We start from the raw sequence: 21,257 nt of genomic DNA on the forward strand, positions 1-21,257 counted from the left end.
CCCAGTCTCATCCCTGTTCCTGTCCGGCTGTCTCTGGTGAGTCTCCAGCTCCTTCTCTGCCAGCTGCTGAGGATCCCCGAGTCCCTGCACCTGGGTCCCTGTCAGTCCGCATCACCAAGCCGCGCTGAAACAGTGTTGAGTTGTAATGTCCTTCGTGGTGTTGAGTGGGTGTCGCTGTGTTTTGCTGTATGACACTGAGTTGAGTTCTACTGTGATGTGTAGTGTTGTGTGTTGTGTAGTGCCGTGCTCAGCTGTGTTGTGTTGATGATGAGACACAGAGGTGATGTGAAATTTTGCTGCTCCTATGGGATCTGTCAGGAGCCGAGACACTGGGGGTCAATTACAACAGACTGGAAGTAGTAACTAACTGGAGTTCAGCCCCAGTTTAACATGCAGCTCCTACCAAACTACTGCTCCTCCTTCAGACCAACTGACCGCTGAAATAAGACTGTAACACTGGATCACTGGATCACATTAGAACATTCCCAAATATACAGCAGTGGAAATAATACTGTCACTATGGAATGGATTTCACTCTTGGAAAATTATTGTAATATTTAACTAAAATTGCTTTCCCGTCACACCACACGTATTCATCAAGCAGTTATTATAATACATACATTTATTAATACGTGTCATTTATTAGTTAGGAGCTATAATGTATATATTTATTTGTAGCTGTATATGGAGTCTTTAGTATGCCAAAAAGTAAATTACCAGATATCCTGGACAGTGAAGAGAACTGAAATACATATTTAGATGGGGTGTAAATCTTAAATGTGCGCCCTCACATCTCACATCTCTAACAGAGTTATTGTATTTTATAGTGATGGGACTCTACACTTGCAGCTTTCATGGGAAAACAGGGATAATGAGGAATTGGGGGGACAGAGATTAAGTTATTTTGGTAAATGTAAAAGAATGATGAAGAAAAAACTCTTATTGGCATCCTTTTAAAAGACAGTTCTTCTGCTGTGGCCCAGTAATAATTCTGGTGAAACAGCTGGAAGGTGTGGAAAGTCTTGAAGACGAACAGGAGGCTCATCCAGTTGAGAGCCAGGCTGTGTCAGACTACATACTGCCCAGCGACGGTGTGACTCTCACTGGACTGGTACACAGACCCAGCGACGGTGTGACTCTCACTGGACTGGTACACAGACCCAGCGACGGTGTGACTCTTACTGGACTGGTACACAGACCCAGCGACAGTGTGACTCTCACTGGACTGGTACACACGCCCCAGTGACAGTTTGACTCTCACTGGACTGGTACACAGACCCAGTGACAGTGTGACTCTCACTGGACTGGTACACAGACCAAGCGACGGTGTGACTCTCACTGGACTGGTACACAGACCCAGTGATGGTGTGACTCTTACTGGACTGGTACACAGACCCAGTGATAGTGTGACTCTTCCTGGACTGGTACACAGACCCAGCGACGGTGTGATTCTCACTGGACTGGTACACAGACCACAATGACAGTGTGACTCTCACTGGACTGGTACACAGACCCAGCGACGGTGTGACTCTCACTGGACTGGTACACAGACCCAGCGACGGTGTGACTCTCACTGGACTGGCACACAGACCCAGCGACGGTGTGACTCTTCCTGGACTGGTACACAGACCCAGCGACGGTGTGACTCTCACTGGACTGGCACACAGACCCAGCGACGGTGTGACTCTCACTGGACTGGCACACAGACCCAGCGACGGTGTGACTCTCACTGGACTGGTACACAGACCCAGCGACGGTGTGACTCTCACTGGACTGGTACACAGACCCAGCGACGGTGTGACTCTCACTGGACTGGTACACAGACCCAGCGACGGTGTGACTCTCACTGGACTGGTACACAGACCCAGCGACGGTGTGACTCTTCCTGGACTTTTACACAGACCCAGCGACGGTGTGACTCTCACTGGACTGGTACACAGACCCAGCGACGGTGTGACGCTCACTGGACTGGTACACAGACCCAGTGACGGTGTGACTCTCACTGGACTGGTACACAGACCCAGCGACGGTGTGACTCTCACTGGACTGGTACACAGACCCAGCGACGGTGTGACTCTCACTGGACTGGTACACAGACCCAGTGACGGTGTGACTCTCACTGGACTGGTACACACACCACAATGACAGTGTGACTCTCACTGGACTGGTACACACACCACAATGACGGTGTGACTCTTCCTGGACTGGTACACAGACCCAGCGACGGTGTGACTCTCACTGGACTGGTACACACGCCCCAGTGACAGTTTGACTCTCACTGGACTGGTACACAGACCCAGTGACAGTGTGACTCTCACTGGACTGGTACACAGACCAAGCGACGGTGTGACTCTCACTGGACTGGTACACAGACCCAGTGATGGTGTGACTCTTACTGGACTGGTACACAGACCCAGTGATAGTGTGACTCTTCCTGGACTGGTACACAGACCCAGCGACGGTGTGATTCTCACTGGACTGGTACACAGACCACAATGACAGTGTGACTCTCACTGGACTGGCACACAGACCCAGCTACAGTTTGACTCTCACTGGACTGGTACACAGACCCAGCGACGGTGTGACTCTCACTGGACTGGCACACAGACCCAGCGACGGTGTGACTCTCACTGGACTGGCACACAGACCCAGCGACGGTGTGACTCTTCCTGGACTGGTACACAGACCCAGCGACGGTGTGACTCTCACTGGACTGGCACACAGACCCAGCGACGGTGTGACTCTCACTGGACTGGTACACAGACCCAGCGACGGTGTGACTCTCACTGGACTGGTACACAGACCCAGCGACGGTGTGACGCTCACTGGACTGGTACACAGACCCAGCGACGGTGTGACTCTCACTGGACTGGTACACAGACCCAGCGACGGTGTGACTCTCACTGGACTGGTACACAGACCCAGCGACGGTGTGACTCTCACTGGACTGGTACACAGACCCAGCGACGGTGTGACGCTCACTGGACTGGTACACAGACCCAGCGACGGTGTGACTCTCACTGGACTGGTACACAGACCCAGCGACGGTGTGACTCTCACTGGACTGGTACACAGACCCAGCGACGGTGTGACTCTCACTGGACTGGTACACAGACCCAGCGACGGTGTGACTCTCACTGGACTGGTACACACACCACAATGACAGTGTGACTCTCACTGGACTGGTACACACACCACAATGACGGTGTGACTCTTCCTGGACTGGTACACAGACCCAGCGACGGTGTGACTCTCACTGGACTGGTACACAGACCCAGTGACGGTGTGACTCTCACTGGACTGGTACACAGACCCAGCGACGGTGTGACTCTCACTGGACTGGTACACAGACCCAGCGACGATGTGACTCTCACTGGACTGGTACACAGACCCAGCGACGGTGTGACTCTCACTGGACTGGTACACAGACCCAGCGACGGTGTGACTCTCACTGGACTGGTACACACGCTCCAGTGACAGTGTGACTCTTACTGGACTGGTACACAGACCACAATGACAGTGTGACTCTCACTGGACTGGTACACAGACCCAGCGACGGTGTGACTCTCACTGGACTGGTACACAGACCCAGCGACAGTGTGACAGAAGTCTCCTAACTTTCAATTTGATTGTAGATGAAATCCACTACCATATACCAGCAGCTTATATTAATGCTAATTCTGTTTAAGAAATAAAATTGCAGATGCCACTGGACATTATCTGGTGGTTTTGTAGTGAATTGCTAATCCGCTTTAAGACATATGTAGTACATTTGTAGTACCTTTGTCAGTCAGTGTTCAGCAGCCCTGTATCTTACTTCTCCAAGTCTGTCTCAAACAGAGAAGATCCACAAACATAAATTAAAAACTCTTAGATGAAGAGCCACAGATGCAGCCCTGAAAGTGATTACATTTATAGTATTGCAGTCACAAATAGTATTGTAGCCTTTAAATAAGACCAAAGTAGTGGTGTGTCTGCTAATTCGTCTGAAGGATCGATTGATGTTCAAATTCAAACCTGCAGCTGCTGTACTTGTTTCTTTAGTGTCTAACTGCAATTGAGTAGTTATACTGTATACTCTCATCATGTATATTTTAGCATGATGCAGGTCATAAATTAATTGCATTAAGCTGTCAGGGTAAATTCAGTTATATATAAACATGAGAAAGACAAAGTAATAATTCCACATTAACATGGCCTAAATATTCACTTGCTGATTAGATTAATTGATATGTTCTTATTCATGCTGATTAGATCAACGACAATGCTGAGCCTTTCACACAGCACTAAGCACAACTTCAACTTTGTTTCACAAGCTTGTTCATTGAGATTGAGCTCAGGGCTGGAGATGATCTCCAGATAGTACCATACTAATTAGTCCGGAGCTTAGCACACTCCAGAGTGCTAAATCCCAAAGTTAATTGCAATTGACCCTGAGTGTGTAAATGTGAGGACAGAGCTGACATCACAACACAGGAACCTCAGTGTTCTCTAATGCCCCTCTCTGTGGAGATTGGGGTTGTGTGTAGTGTAGTGTTGTACTGTGTTGTGTAGTGCTGTTTTGACACTGACTGGGAGAAAACCAAACTGAAAGACACTCACCTCTAACACCCAGGTCAATAACAGTGTCATCCTCCACCTGTTTAGACACCACCATGCATGTGTACTGTCCATGGTCAGAACGTCTCACATCTCTCAGTGTTAAAGACACATTGCCTCTGTGGAGCTCCTGCAGGAATAGACCAGCCCTGTCCCTGTAGTCTGAGCTCTGTGCAGTATGGTCATATGTTCGCTTTCGAAACAAACACACCGGGGCTGTGTAATCCTCTCTAAACCACCTGATCTCTAGATCCTCAGCACTGATGTCTGGTGAGAGGTAACAGGGCAGGACAGCGTCTTCACCAGGGAAAACAAACACAGGAACAGCTGGACCTCGAACCTGAAACGTGTCTGAAAGAGAAAGAGCACAGCTGACATGAGTCTTCAGCCTCAACACAGACAAACACTCTGGGACAAACTGTAGACTGATCACTGTCAGGATAAAGCAGAGCAGCTCAGTGACACACAGTGTATTCTACAAACAGCCCATCACTGATTCAGACCCACATGTGACTGAGGAGCACTGAAGATCAGTGAGTCTCATCTCACCATCTGCTCCTCTTCCTCACACCAGTGTTTCCCAAACTGGGGTCTGGATCTCTCACCCAGGACCCTCAGATCCTCAGCTTCACTCCCTGATAGAAGATCTGTGACTGTGTTCACTGAGGGTCTGTTACTCTGCACTGACAGTAGGGGGTTAAATCAGGCTCTTTATCTGTGTCTCACTCTGCTCTCTGATCCTTTATATACTGAAAAAATTCACATACAGAACCCAGATTATACTGCTGATAAACACACGCAATCTGAACCCATAAATACAGGAGGAACAGTAGTTTGTAGCCAACAGGAACCTGAAAGATTCATGGACTAATTGAGGAGTTTTTAAAAAAGAAAATAAGATATTCTGCAACTTGCAGACGCACAGCCCAGCATGGAAATGAACTAGAGGCAAGATCCAGTCAGGCTCCTTCTACAAGTGTTGGCTGTAACATCTCTCCATCTTCCACAAACACACTTCTGACACATTGCAATGTCCTGTGTGGTTTGGGTCACTCCAGGACTCCCTCTGTAAGTGATGAGTACCTGATGTAGCCAACATTAACTCCCACACTGAGGCACAGACTGGCAGAGAGTGTGAAGCAGCTCTCAGGTCAGCAGTGTGACTTGGCCATGATAGACACTATCTCTGGGTCTGTCAGCTCATCCCACAGGTGCTCAGGGGTCTGATGACAGAGTGACTCAGTGGAGGACATTGATCCCAGACTGACACACAACATCATGAGCAGAAGAAAGGCTGATGACAAGAACAGACTGTTCAGCCCATCAGTGCTCATCACTGTCTTGCACTTTCACAGCACCAGGCTCAGATGTGAAAGTTCAGAGTCTGTGTCTCCACTGTGTGTCCTGGTGATGTGTTAATACCTCCCAGTGCTGCTGCTGACACAGTCAGCCTGGTCACATGGGGCTCCAGTGCAGCTGATTGACCTAGTTTAGGGCTCCTGAGATCAAGACTGGGACATGACTGGGGGTTTGTGTGGGGTGAGAAAATACTATATCATTGATGTTATTTGTATTTTAAATTTTATTTTTTTATTTTGTATATATTTTGAACACTTATTCTTATTTTTGTATGTATTTTCAACACCCAAGAAAAGAAAGATTCTGAATACAGAAACCCAAGACCTGAGAGCAGAAATCTGGAACCCTGATCCAGTGGTGTCTTCCTGCAGCCGCCTGCCTTCAGTGTCACAGATCCTTCCCCCTGTCTGCTATCATCCAGTCACAGCACCATTCCTTCTCAGCTGTCTTCCCCATATTATAACTTAACTCCTCCTTTTCCTGCTCTTGCCCTCCTTCCTCCTTCCTTTATGACATTCTGTCTGGTTCATTCCTTTATAATCTACTATGTTCAATATATTCTGATTTGTCAAATTATCAGCTGCTGCTTGTGATGACACCTGTCCAGCCTATCTGGCGTCCTACCTGTAGAACAGTAAGCAGGCATCCAACCATATCTTCTCTCTCTCTCCTGTTCCCTGAAGTCCGACACAGCTTAATGGTAGTCCACATTTTCCAGCTCCCTCAAGTCTCATAATCCTCTGCTCCAAATTCACAGCCCCTCATTCCAAGGACTCATTCCTCTGGAAGGCCCCTCCTCTCTCTACACTCCCTACATGCCTTGATGCTCATCCTGCCTCCTGTTCCCCTCTTACTGCAGGGGCACATTAAACAAGGTGCAGACATGAATCTGGTCTGTCTCCTCATTCACTCTACTCGCTCCTCCCAATCCAGAAAAGCTCACTGCAGCCTCTGTCTGCTCTTGTACTGAACCTCAGTGTGTCAAGATCCTGATCTTCTGTGATCTCCATTTCAAAAACTGGAGTTCAATTCACTGTGGTTAAAATATCTGGTTCTCCCACCATCACTGAATTCCTTGGAATTACTCAGTTCAAAAGATTTCTGTCTCCTTCCTACACCAATAAGCTTGACTGAATTCAGTTGCATCTTTCTACTATCTTTCGATTTATCCACTAGGTCTGCACAACTCTTGTCAACAATGTGATAAAAAATCATTCCCTGAGTCAGAGCATCCATTTGCACTGTTTCGATCTCATCTAAAGACAGTCAGGTCAGATAAATGTTACAATTATCAGCTTCAGAAATTGGATTCTTAGAAACTGTACTATTTCCATGAGCATTGTCTAGATCCCATCTCATCAGATTACATCAGCATGTAATCCTCCTGTCAATATGATGAAAATTGTTCTTGTGTTTCCATGTGCACTGTCGAGATCTCATCTCTTCAGATATCTCATATCTTCAGATAATATCAGCCTGTAATCCTCACTTCAAATTGCAAAGTAAAGCTTCCGCTCTGGTAGTTATCTTTGGAAAAATAGAATGGTCTTTCGGTCTAATAACGTGTTTCAATCATCTCCCACAGACATTCAGCACTTTACAAATTTTACACTCCGTCAGAGACTGTTATCAAGGTCACTGGTTCTCAGCCCCCTGGTCCTCATGCCCTTTTCCTCTCTCTCCCCTCCTGTATAGTCTTCCTCCTGTGCCTGATTATCATGGTTATTTGTCTGGGGGCTTGATAAACCACTCTTCATTCATTCAGATAAACCTTACTCCTCAATCAAATTGTGTCTGATGGTCATGGCTGTTTCTCCTGGGACTACGTTTGGATAAAACAATCAGTCCTTATTCATTCAGATAAACATGCAGCTGTCTGTGTCATCAATAAGGAAGATTGTCCTCCCTGCTTGTCATGAAACACCTCCATCTCCTCCATTAGCTCTCTTACCCATCAGTTTCTCACTATTACAGCTCACATCCCAGGACACTTCAAGAGCATCTCCCAGTGATCCTCTTTCCATTAATAAGAAAAAACCCCTGGTGTCCTGTAGCTTCTTTGTTTTAGGGCCATGAAATTTGAACTAAATCTGTATATTATGCAGAACAAATCTCTATCTGTTCTTGTCACACAGGTACAGCCTCCTCAGTAACAGGTCAGCAACCCATCACCTCATGACACACCTACAACTCCAGGCCTTTCCTCTCACAGCACTACTATGATAATTTAATACTCCCGAATGTTCTCACTGCAGATGAAAGAAGAGATGAAACAACAGATTTTAAGAGTTACAATTTTATGTTATTAGCTTCAGAAATGTGATTATTGGAAACTATTGAAATTTTTAGTCATCAGTGTGAAATCAGGGTTCTGGTCAGGTTATTGATTAAAATACCAATAAGAGTCTCACTGTACCTGATCGTGAGACACAGGACTGTTGGAGAAACAGCAGAGTCAAAAAGAGCCACTGTGACTGGTCAGACTCCATCTCTGAAACAAAGAAACACTCTGAAGTAAGAAAGACACACTTATGAGTTAAACGTCACCTCTGAAATAAAGGAAACCTCTGACAGAGATTAAATGTTTCTGAAACATGTAGACAGTAAACTTTATTTAAATATACAGACACCCTGTCTTGTAACTGTGCAATGTTCCCATTAACAGAAGCACTGATCATGCCGACGTTTTCAATGAAATCTATGTTCAGAGCAAAAGTACTGCCTGCAGCAAATATTTAGTTCTCACTTGATTGTTCACTCACACACTGCTGGATCTGACTGATCTCACTGTCACTCCAGCACACAGCAGCTTCAGTCCTGACCTGACTGTTCACTCACACACTGCTGTACCTGACTGATCTCACTGTCACTCCAGCACACAGCAGCTTCAGTCCTGATCTGACTGTTCACTCACACACTGCTGTACCTGACTGATCTCACTGTCACTCCAGCACACAGCAGCTTCAGTCCTGACCTGACTGTTCACTCACACGCTGCTGTACCTGACTGATCTCACTGTCACTCCAGCAGCTTCAGACTTGAACGTTGAATCTTCTTCAGCATATAGATCAACTCTTTGATCAGTCTCTGTGTTGTCTCAATGCTGGTCTGTAATTGTTATTATGTGCTGTAAGGTGAAGTCTTTTCTCCTGTTTAATCCTCCATCTTATTCACAGTAACTGCTGTTCACTGCTACAGAGACACAGTTCTCTTCCTTCTTTCAGTTTACCTAAACAGACCTGTTCTTTCAGCACAGACTCACCCAGCCTGCAGAGCAACACTCCCACTGAGCTGAGTCTGTGTTTGAGCAGTGAACAAGGGCAGGAAAGCAGGTGGGAACAGGCAGAGCTTGAATCTTGTTTATTGTTCCTTTTCAGTCATTGGTGTTTTGTTTCATTTCCCAGGGAATTATTGATGATTTTAGATTTGTGAATGCTGAGTTTAATTTTGAAGTGCTCACAACTGAAGTCTCAGACATTGATACCCTCCATGTTACTATGCATCTTGTGTGACTTTCTTCTGTCTGCTTCTCAACCTGTCCTGACTAAATCTAGTCACACTGCTGTGTCCAGTCTATAGTACAGCCCTCCAAATTTCTGTTCACTTACCATGACACTCAAACACTGCTGTGAGCAGGCAGAGACACTCAGAGCTGTGGTCTGAGCTCTTTTCCAGAGACAATACAGTGAGCAGGACAGGGACACTCAGAGCTGTGGTCTGAGCTCTTTTCAAGAGACAGTACAGTGAACAGGACAGGGACTCTCAGAGCTGTGGTCTGAGCTCTTTTTCAGAGACAGTACAGTGAGCAGGACAGGGACACTCAGAGCTGTGGTCTGAGCTCTTTTCCAGAGACAGTACAGTGAGCAGGACAGGGACACTCAGAGCTGTGGTCTGAGCTCTTTTCCAGAGACAGTACAGTGAACAGGACAGGGACACTCAGAGCTGTGGTCTGAGCTCTTTTCCAGAGACAGTACAGTGAGCAGGACAGGGACTCTCAGAGCTGTGGTCTGAACTCTTTTTCAGAGACAGTACAGTGAGCAGGACAGAGACACTCAGAGCTGTGGTCTGAGCTCTTTTCCAGAGACAGTACAGTGTAACAAACAGTTCTTTCTGGACCCTATGCAGATGACACAATCCAGAATTGTGAGGAAACACTAGGGAAAAAGTCAGGAATATTGGAATGAAAACAGGGGGGCGTGTCCAAAGTGCACTGGTGCACGGGGGAGGTGTGGCCGAGGCAAACAGCCCAGTAGAAATCCAAAGGGGAAATCCAAAACGAAAGCAAAGGTCCATGGCCGTGCAATCCATCCAAAAACCAGGCATTAAAAACAGGTGCCGGGTCAGGACCAGTTGGGGAACAGGAGCAGGAGCAGGAGCAGGAAGCTAAAAACATAACGGACCCAGGCGGAACCAGGACCCGGGCTCGCATGATGCGGAGATCAGATGCAGAGCCTCGAGTGAAGTGAGCACCTGGCTTATAAAAGTGAACTGAAACAGGGTGGAAACAAGTAACAGGTGTGGGGAAAGAGGCAAGTGAGGAGCACCCTTAAGAGGAGGGGTTTGCGATCGTAACATACAGTGAGCAGGACAGGGACACTCAGAGCTGTGGTCTGAGATCTTTTCCAGAGACAGTGCAGTGAGCAGGACAGGGACACTCAGAGCTGTGGTCTGAGCTCTTTTCCAGAGACGGTACAGTGAGCAGGACAGGGACACTCAGAGCTGTGGTCTGAGATCTTTTCCAGAGACAGTACAGTGAGCAGGACAGGGACACTCTGTGATCATTTAAAAAAAAAACATTAATTAGGCAATGTTGTAACAAAGTAACATGCCCTGATATCAACATGCAGGCTAGTATCATCTCTGGCCAAGATTTACACACAAGGGATGATCAATAGTATCAAATCTCCTTTCACTTGATGGTGCTACTGACAGTCACAGCGCTGGGGTGGACATGTAAAAGGTCGTAATGTACACTGTTATTTCATGTCAATTTCATTGGGATTTTATTTTGTTCAATCTGTTATCTGTTATCTACCCATAGAGTCTACATTCAGTTTCAATAGGTAATTTACTGCTTATGTCTGTGAAACACAGCGAGGGGGAGCTCCCGTTGCCTTCCTCATTCACACTAAAAGCCACTGATAAGGAAACAATGAGTTGAGTGACTGATTGCCTGCCCACACCAGCTGAGGAGTCAGATGTCTCTTGTTACTACTGTTGATCAGTTGATCTTGATGAAAATGCCCAGACAGGATCCCCATTTTCTAAGGGATCAAGGGAATAAGAGTGTTGTCTCGGATCCTTGGAACATGGATGAAGTCAGAGGGTAAGGACGTTTACAGACAGGGTCTGTCTGTGTGGCTTTCAGATTACCTTTCCACCCCTTTTTGTTTTCCATTTGACTGGTCAGACTACCGTGAGGAGACCAAACACCGTGCGCTCCCCCAGTGCCAGGGCTTGCAGTGACTGTCCATAAACGGTAGGAAGCCCTGAGGGACGAAGTTACAGTCCTCTTCCTTAGTTTCCTCAGTGAGGCATGGGTCTGCCTTTTGGTCCTCCTTCTCGCACTGGGAACATCAAGAATACGGATGTCATAGTTTTTCTGGGTCTAAAACGAAAGCCTCTTCTCCCCTCATCCCCGCTCCACTACCATCACTGCACAGTTCTCAGCGTACAGAAGATGCCCCCCTGTTCTTTGGAGAGTTTGGCTGCTGACATGTTCTTCTAAAGTCATCGACTGTCTGGGGGTCTGTCTGTCGGACAGTCTGTTCAACCTCTGGCGGTAGGTGGTGAAGATAAGTGTTGAGGAAAAGCTGTTCTTATTTGATTGTTGGTCAATGTTTCAGGTTCTAACCACATCTTAGCTAAATAAACTAGATTGTACATTTGGGAGCGAGCAGAGTCGGGGATCACAGCCCCAGTAATGGAAATGAGCCACAACCCAGGTCGTGACTCCTTCCCTAGCAAGAATTTCAGCTCTAAAAACATATCAGACAATTATGAATTGTCATAATAAGCCCTTTCTTTTTGCTCCTCATTGCATTGAAAAGGAAACACAATACTTGACCTCTGAGCCAGATCCCAAATCAGGCATTCAGCTGTCCTCTCAAATGTCCTCAGGCAGGCTTCTACATTGTCTTGGGGGTTCATCTTTTGCAAGATGTGAGAAGTTGGACCTGAACCTGAGTCGGAGTTTCTCAGAGGCTTTGGAGGTCTATCATCTGTCCTGTCATCTCCCAACAGTCTCTGGGTGGTCTCCACCTGTTCTCCAGGTAGTTTGCTGCCTTCTGGATCATGGAGAGTTGGTCCTGCAGGGTAATGTGGGCCTGATGCTCTAATTCTTTGGCCTCTATTTGTACTGACACCGGTTCGGACGGCACACTCCAGTAGAGAGAGATTATCAGCCATGACGATGCCGTAAGAGACACAGCCCTGTGTTGTACGCAACAATGTGATCGACTCTGAATTCACAGCTGCATCTTAACACCGATGTCTTTGTCTATATCCTGGGGAGCAGATAGAATATCGGTGAGGGCTCGTGCTTAAAAATTGAAAAGCTGTGAGGTGGATTTATTCCGTTGTCTCTATGAGAGAGAGGTGGCATCTTGGCTTGGCACATCAGCTTGACATCTTATACAGCAGCCCTTACAAGGCACCTCAATGACACAGATCCCCAAGCCTTGTAATTGCATTCCCAAGCGGGTGTCAAGACGATGAGAGGTGAGCCAGTTTTGTTATTCTGCTATAGCCTCTACTGGTGATCAGTTTCAGATCAAAACAAAAAGAAAAGATACTCTATTGTGCCAGAAAGCAAGGAGCTGTTGATGAATGTTCATAAACTGAGCACCATTAATGTAACTTTGATATGTAAAATTAAACCTGTTTTCTTTTGTTGACACAAGTCAATTTCATTATTAAAAAACTGTCAGTGTGCTTTCTGTAGTGTGTAATGTTGTAAATTGATTATATGAGACTGATAAAATCTAGAAGGTAACCAATAATGTCTTTGTCTCTGATCTTTGATATCCCTGAGTGAACAATTAGTCTTTTGTATCACAGCAGATCGGCACTGATACAGTGTCACGAACAACACTCCCGCGTACACCTCCCGGCGTACAAACCTGCTTTGCTGTTAGCAATTAGCCCCGCACTCCCTGTTTTCGCATATAAACCCGTTCCCTCTGTTCAATCCTCGCTCACTGAAGAGTTAGTCATAGCCTTTCTCTTGTGTGCGTTCCTTCTTTACTATTTACTGGATACCGACCCTGCTCTGCCTTCAACCACAACTCCGTCTCTGCCCCGTCTCTTGGATTTGGTTACCTTGCTGCTTCGACCTCTGGACTCCCGATCCTGCTCTGCCTCCGAATTCGACTCCGCCTCTGCCTCGCGTCTTTCGGATTTGGTTACCTCGCTGTTTAGACCTCTGGATTCCCGACCTAGCCTGGCTACCCCGACCTTGAACTTTGTCTTTCGTCCCTTGGAAGTCTGACCCGATTCCTTTTAGCACTGCATAGGGTTCGATCATCTATTCGACTAGTCCGTTACTGACTATTGTGACATACAGTATATTCTAATACATTTTTGCTTGTTAGGTGTGTTGGTGTTTTATCAATAAACTGTATTTTACATATTTAGAATCGGGGTGTGGAGAATGTAAATTATAATGTATGATTGGCTCTTAAAAGTTGTCATGTACTCTTGCAATTTACAATGAAATAGTAATCAACAGTAAATTAAAAGCCCACATCTCCTACACAGGCACGATCAGACTCTGCCCAGGTGATCCAGGTCTCCTGTCTAATTGCATATCCACGGCAACCAGCACTGATTGACAGGAGAGAAGGGGAGAGATTCACTGCCATGGCAACGCTACAGAATGACACTAGATTTATCTAATTTATTCTTAATTTATTCTGTTTTCCAGGAGACTATTTCCCTGCTCCCTCTGGATGGATGGTGACTCTCTTCCTAACAGCAGCTGTAACTGTAGCAGCATCAGTACTTCTGGTGATCCAGTGGAGAGGAATGGACAGTATGTGCTCATTATAAATAGACATGTGTGTCTGAATGTCTGTGTCAGGAAGGATTTAAAATTCCTCTGTGTATGAGCAGCTCAGGACATTCCTCTTGAGAACAACTGACAATTTACAATGCAGCCAGTGGGAACTAAAAAACTAAAACTTTTAGCTCAAACGCCAGAGCATCTTCCTCTGCCTGGTCTTGATAAAGACCTGCCCTCCAGGAGAGCTGCAGATGCAGCCATCTATAATAATACAAACATCTATAATGCTCATCAAACCCTGAGATAAACTCACTACATTATACCAGTGAGCCCCAATCATCCCTTCGCTGCTCAAAACAGATCAACAGGTGACACTTGTGAAAATGGCTTCATTTTATCTGTTCTTCCTCCTTAGCCTAATGATCACATGTTTTGAAACTACAATATGTTGTAGCGATTCTCTGTAGTTTCCCTCTGCAGGAGGACGAGAGAGGCAGGAGACTGGGAGTGCAGTGAACTGGTTCTTGTCCTTGTTAGGGACACAGGCGTGCTGGTCACTCAGATAGGGCAGGAAGGAAGAAGGTAAAGAAGAAGAGAGTGATGGCCAGAGAGACAGAGAGAGGAAACTGAACTCTGTTTATAGAGAGAGGAGAGAGCAAGCTGGACGATGAAGGTCAGGTGCTCAGGCTCCAGGATTGTTACAATTGCTATAAATTACAGCACAATATGTTCTTAAAGCCTCTGTGTATAGTATATTTTTAATAAGCAACATGTAAAATAAAATTAACTTTTTTCTAATGTCTATTTATACTCTACACTAAGAATTCTGTGTACTCTATGAAATAAAAATATTTCTGTTAGTGTTACATAGTATTGTGAAATACTGTACAGTAGTTTGTGCAGAGTTGTGCGTAATCATTGTGTTTCATTAGATTGTTTATTGCTACTGTACTGTGTGATTAATGCAGAAAGGCACTAACAGGTAAATCAATAATGTATTTTTTCTTTACAGGGCAGGAGAAACTCAATGGTGAGTAAATCAGCCAGACTCTCTGTACTGTGCTGTGTCCTGTAGTGATCTCCTCTGTAAATGTTCCTGCACCAGTTTTCTAACTGAATTGTACTGTATGTTATTATGATACAAGGTCCATGTTGAACAACTTGTTTATCAACACTTTTCTTATAATTGACAGTTTATTTATGGAAGGAGCAATTAACTGCCAATTTGAAATTGAAAACTTAAACCAATTAGAGTGTCATCAGATACCAGAGGTCTGATGGTCTAAATCATGTCTTATTATTTCCAGCCATTCCTGTCATCCTCGCAGAACTGGGTAAGTGATCTACTGTGTCTGCAAGATCAAAGATCTACAAATACAAACGCAAATTAATTATATTTTAGTGCAGTGTTGTTCTGCAGTTTACTGTACTCTACTGTAATTAACTGTATTGCACTGAAGTGTATCCTTCTTTTATTTTCTTCAGTAATACACACAGATATTTGATTAGTTGAAGACGTACAAAAGCAATAGAAGCTACAGAGAAATTCCTAGACAACAATGTGAATAGGGATCTGAAGACTGACAACAAGCCATCTGTGTCAGACTGATACTCTCTATGTGTCAGTCTTCCTGGATCAGGCCTGGTGTGGAGATGTGCTCACCATGGTGTGTGACTGGTCATCTCTCACTGTCCAGCTGATGTCAGGCAGTGTGACCAGTGAGCAGGACATCTCTGTGTCTCTCTCAGTGATACTGGTCACTGTGGGTACAGGTCACTCAGTCAGTGATACTGGTCACTGTGGGTACAGGACCCTTAGTCTGTGTGAGAGCAGCCCACACTTTCACTCATCTGACTGAACAATGAACAGAATTCAGTATCAGTGGATGGTTATTTAAATATGAAATATCCCTCAGTGCTGGAGACTGCAGGTTGTATTTATGTCTTATCTCTCTCAATGGCTCAAGCACCAGACTCCAGGGTGTCCTTGATGTGTCTGTGTGTCTTATTGCCTTGTGCTGCTCAGTCCTATTGAGTGAGACTCCAGTCTTACAGCCACTGCTGCTCACACTCACTGACACTCTGATCCACACTGCAGTGGAGACTGGGGATCCTAAAATGGACTGACTGCAGACTGTAGGATAAACTCTGCTATAATAACAGGTAAGAGGCAATAATGGTCTTTAATACAATAAAGATCTACTCTCTCTCTGCAAATGCTGTGAAGCGAGCTCCTATCCCTAAATCATGTATGTACACTGTGTGAAACTGCTGAATGACAGCACTGACTGTACTGACATCTTGCTACCAGTGTGTCTGTGTTCCAGTGTGTGACTGGGATTAACTGCGTCTGTAAGCTCTTTGTTCCAGTGTGTGACTGGGATTCACAGTGTCTGTATCTCTGTGTTCCAGTGTGTGTCTGTGATTAACAGTGTCTGTACCTCTGAGTTTCAGAATGGCAGTGGCTGTGCAGTTCTGCAGGTAGGTCTGTTTCCTGTTTAAGATACAGACACAGTACTGCTATTAAGCACTTGTATTAATGAGTATTGATTCCTGATAAGAAAGGCACCGATAAAAGAGTAAGGAGAATGAGAATCAGTGTAAACTGAGATTCACTGCAGGTTCACATCATATTCCTATGGAAAACCTCATCTCCTTTCACAGTGATCATGTTGACATTCAGCCAGTGGAGTCATGTCTGTGCCAAACTGACTGAGGTATAAAATCACCATAACCCCAATATTGTTTGTGCTGGACACAGTGTCCACCAGGACACTACAGCTCAGTACTGACCCTCTCCTTTCTTCTGTACAGGTGAAGGCAGCCCCATCCCTGACCTGCGTAAGTCCACTGTGTGTAAAGTCACAGCTCATGCTGGGCTCCAGCTCTCTCCCTGTCAGTGTGTGTGGAGGACAGAGGGGTATTTAAACTGGGGAACTGGGGGGCAGGGAGCTCCCAAAAGGGCAATTCTGTTGGATCAAAAAAACCTGGACAACACTAACAATGTATCATTAAAATAACACATCACATCAAGTCCATTCTTAAATATCTCTATATTACTAATGTATTTTTTCAATTCTTAGAACATGAGCAATAAAGAGGAGGTTTCGCATTGGTTTCAGTGTGAATGAAGCTGAGTTCCTGATTTTGTATACTGATACTGTATGTCTGTAGTTCTCTTGTAATTTTAACTTTTAGTCTCTTCAAAGGAACCAGTTCAAGAAAGCATTACTGGTCACCAGTGAATTTCATTACCTCTGACCTCTCAATTTTGGTACTATGAGGTTCATAATGAAAACTGTAGTGACATCTTTGTCTCAATATGGAGCCCAGTGTGCGACTGTGATTAACAGTGTCTGTATCTCTGTGTTCCAGTGTGTGACTGTTATTAACAGTGTCTGTATCTCTTTGTTCCAGTGTGTGTCTGTGATTTACAGTGTCTGTATCACTCTGTTCCAGTGTGTGTCCGTGATTAACAGTGTCTGTATCACTCTGTTCCAGTGTGTGTCTGTGATTAACAGTGTACATATCTCTGTGTTCCAATGTGTGTCTGTGATTAACAGTGTCTGTATCTCTGTGTTTCAGAATGGCAATGGCTGTGCAGTGCTGCAGGTAGGTCTGTCTCTTCTTGATGTTAGACATGCTGTTTTATGCCCTACTGTCTGGGGTTATTGGGGTCTTGAGTCCAGAAGATCTCTTGAGTGTGAGATGGTTATTCCTGGTCTGTAAACAGAAGGCGATGTATTTTAATCTCATGTTTCTGTAATATCCTACATGAAATCTCAGTGGGCTGTTAAGATCAATCAAAGTTTGATGGTGATAATTTCTATCTCCATCCTGTATTTCAATCTAATGGCCAGAGTCTCTCCTGGAGGGACTGACAGTGTAGAAAACTCATTTTCCATGTGCCCTGGTCTCTGCTCACTCCTGACTGAGGGTCTACAGGCTGAATGTGGCAGAGCCAGTGACCCTGGATTTGGGAATAACTGTGGAATATCAGGAGTTATCAGGAGCAGAGCCAGTCTCATAATAACAAGCCATTCAAATCCTAAGGAGAAACATTGTTAAAGGATGGTATAATCAGAGTACTCTTCCCCTGCAGTTTCACAGACACACAGCCTCTTGTGAGAGGCAGCAGTGGGACTCTGGTACAGGGGCTCCTCTGGGGCCTGTAGGCCTCTCTCTTGTCTGAGAAATAGCTGCTTCTCTTCACATGTCAACAGGCTGATGGTGTCACGGACGTCCAAAGGGAGAGCAGGAGCAGGAGAGCGGAAAAAGACCCATATGCGTAGCAGCGGAATGAGAAAAAGGCCCGGGCTCGTAGTGCAAAGAGTTCAGGAGTGCCATATAGAAACCTAAGCTCTCAGGTAGCAGACCTGGGGCGACCTGGTGTCTCAGGACATCCGAATATCAATGCTGAGCCAAGGGGAATTAGAGACCCAGAAATATATATCCCCAGAGAGAGAGACACCGGAAGGACAGCAAAGCACAGGAAACTAGAGACAGGACAGAGTAGGAGCACCCTTTGGCTGCAGAGGGCGTGGCAGATGGGTCAGCAGGAAGAAACATAAAATCACCTTCTGTTTCCTCTGGCTGTGTTAATATTCCATTTTTAGGAGCTGAACCTCTTTAACCCCCAGCCCCTCAAAGGTCATTCCCACCTGGAGTGTTTGTGTCCTGAACATCTTGCAATATCTTGGACAGGACAGAGAGTCCAGGCCTGGCTCAGGGTCTGAATTCAAGGAACCACCTGGGAATCAAGTCTGCAACATCAGATTTATATATATCTTACTCAGTACACACGCTAGGAAGAAATATCCGCCCCCCAAAAAAACATTTCATTTCTTCAAAAATGCTACATTTTGAAAAATCACATGTAGATACCTATTTTTCTAGGCGATGTCCAATCTTTTTAAATTTATATAATTCACACTAGATGGGCTCTTTTTTTACAGCCTTTCTATTCTCCAGGATTAAAAAAAATAAGAACTGAGAAAAATCTCTTTGATCTTCAGTAGATTCACCATCAGACAAAAGAAGGAGAGTATTTATTAAGTATTAAAAGATCATACTTAAGTATTTAGTATCAGGAGAGTATTAAGTCAGTATTCATTGTTAATGCGAATAAAGCTTCTTGAATTGAATTGATTAAAGCCCCCATTCGCTATGAACATGTATAAGCCCCTCCCCCGTCTGTCAGTGGTCAGAGTTCACTGATTGACAGCTGTTGTCTCCTATCAGAGAGGCGGACAGTGAGCGCGAGCAGTCTGAAGTCAGTATGAGCGCCTCTGTTTCTCTCGTCTTTCTCTCCGGGTTTCTGGATGTGTTATTTCTGCTTTAAACTGAACACTTTGGATATTTCTTCGCATATTTCAATATTTTCTTTCTCTTGCAATCAGGTCAGTCCTGTGTTTATAAATAATGTCGTTTTAAAAAGTAAAGTTTCATCGCTGTGCAAAGAAATGTTTAATGTTTGTATTTAGAGGATATTGGGGATCACTCCCATGTGTAATACTAGTGAAACAGTGAAGAAGATGTCGTTTCTCTGGAAGGGAAGAGCAGTCATTAGTAATTGACTTGTGTTTCTCTCTCGGTGTGTTTGGGGACAAAGACATTTCACAGTCTGATGGAGTTGAGTTGGACTGTGATCGGCATGAGCCTGTTGTGATGTTTTTGTTTTATTCCCCAGCTGCTGTGACTCTGGACCCTGATACAGCTCACTGTGGGCTCAGCCTGTCTGAGGATGGGAAGAGAGTGAGATGGGGACAGAGGAAGAGTCTCTCTGACAATTCTCACAGATTTGATCACTGGCCCTGTGTCGTGAGCAGGGAGGCCTTCACCTCAGGGAGACACTACTGGGAGGTGGAGGTGAATGACAGGGGGACAATAGGAATGACCAGAGAATCTGCAAAGAGGAAAGGATATTTCAGCTTCTCTCCTCAGCAAGGGTACTGGTGCCTACAGTCTTACTGGTCTATTTTCTCTGACTCTTATGTTTTCTCTGCTCTCACTGACCCTGTGACCCGTCTTCCCCTCAGTCTGCTGCCCAAGAAGCTGGGGGTATGTGTAGATATTGAGGAGAGGAAGGTCTCCTTTTACATAGTGGAGTCCAGAGCTCATGTCTACACTTTCACTGACATGGTCTTCACTCAGGGGGAAGAAGATCTATCCTTTCTTCAGGACTGAGGATTCAGATAAAGACCTTGAGCTGCTGCCTGCTGTCAGTGTGGAGATTAAACCCGTCACTGACTCATGAACACAGGCTGACTCTCTCCCAGCTCTCTGTCCCACTGCTCATACTGAGAGATGGGTTTAATGATGGGTAGTGAGATGATGTCATACATATAATAGTAATTTTAGATGATGACGATGTTGTGTCGTGTTTAAATGCATTATATTAAATTAAAAAAAATTAAATGGGGAAAAATAACATGTACCAGAGAGGGAGATATACCTCAATACCAGTCTGCTGTACTCCTGACTTGTAAATATCTCTGAAAACCTTCCTGTGTTTTTTTTTCTAATTTTAAGAAAATAAACTTTTAAAAATGAAATCCCGTGTGAGTCTATCCTGCCCCCCCCAGGAGACTGTGAAGCTGCCAGAACGGGGAGGGACCCGCTGACGTCACCACAGCCTGGAGGAATAGGGACTGTGATGCAGACAGGAAGTGGCTCAGGGTGGTTATGGGAGTTGTAGTTTGTAGGCAGCGCTGTGTCTATGAACAGCTACAGCCAGTCTAATCACAGGGTCACGTTTTCATATTCAGTATTGTGTATCTTATTTATTATTGGGTTTATTTTTCCTGTGGTGGTTTGTTTAGTGTGAGAGCAGTTTTATTTGATCTCTGACCCGGGGGAAAGTGCGGTGTGGACGCCCTGTGTCCGTTACTCTTTTTTTATTTCATTCCTTTATTTTGGTTCCCAATCAAGTGTGATAATCGGCCAGTGAAGCTCTCTTTTTCTTCATGTGTAAGACCAAAACCCTAAACCGAGCCCAGAGTTTTGGTGGCAGCGGCGGGTTTTTTTCTTCACAGACAGAAACGTGGGCTTGTAAAAAGTGGCAAAGAAGTATGAAGAAATGTCGACCCAGGTTTATTGCCAACAGGACTGAGCTTTACTGCAGGAGCGTCTTTCTTGCAACTGAACAGAGCATTCAACCGGCTGCTTTCTCTAGTGCAGTAAACCACTATTAGAACTATTTCCCAGGATACAGCACTTATTGTCATAACATAGCCCTCTTAAAGGCACATGCAGTTTACAGATAATGCCCATTATATGACACCCATCAGCCTCTTTC

The 21,257-nt window shown here is 45.2% G+C and overlaps 3 protein-coding genes across 6 annotated transcripts in view; all 3 read right to left on the reverse strand.

Annotated features, from left to right (window-relative positions):
* LOC138238068 (butyrophilin subfamily 2 member A2-like) overlaps window positions 1-21,257 on the reverse strand; it is a 168,947-nt gene that overhangs the window by 113,824 nt on the left and 33,866 nt on the right. The window lies entirely within an intron of this gene.
* The window catches only part of LOC138238196 (fructose-bisphosphate aldolase A-like), a 216,302-nt gene that overhangs the window by 26,073 nt on the left and 168,972 nt on the right, over window positions 1-21,257 (reverse strand). The window lies entirely within an intron of this gene.
* The window catches only part of LOC107076383 (butyrophilin subfamily 1 member A1-like), an 86,794-nt gene that overhangs the window by 8,447 nt on the left and 57,090 nt on the right, over window positions 1-21,257 (reverse strand). Inside the window, exons 1-3 of one of the 4 annotated variants that reach the window (XM_069187896.1) lie at window positions 8,961-9,155; window positions 8,375-8,449; window positions 4,603-4,950 (exon numbers count right to left, since the gene is read on the reverse strand). The exons of the other annotated variants lie outside the window; for them this stretch is intronic. Coding sequence (XP_069043997.1) covers window positions 4,603-4,950; window positions 8,375-8,447 — 421 coding nt within the window. The 5' untranslated portion in view covers window positions 8,448-8,449; window positions 8,961-9,155. Of the gene's footprint in view, window positions 1-4,602; window positions 4,951-8,374; window positions 8,450-8,960; window positions 9,156-21,257 lie in introns of those variants that run through there. 4 annotated transcript variants of the gene reach the window in all.

Source organism: Lepisosteus oculatus, chromosome 4 (assembly GCF_040954835.1).
Source record: "Lepisosteus oculatus isolate fLepOcu1 chromosome 4, fLepOcu1.hap2, whole genome shotgun sequence".
Classification (NCBI taxonomy): domain Eukaryota; kingdom Metazoa; phylum Chordata; class Actinopteri; order Semionotiformes; family Lepisosteidae; genus Lepisosteus; species Lepisosteus oculatus.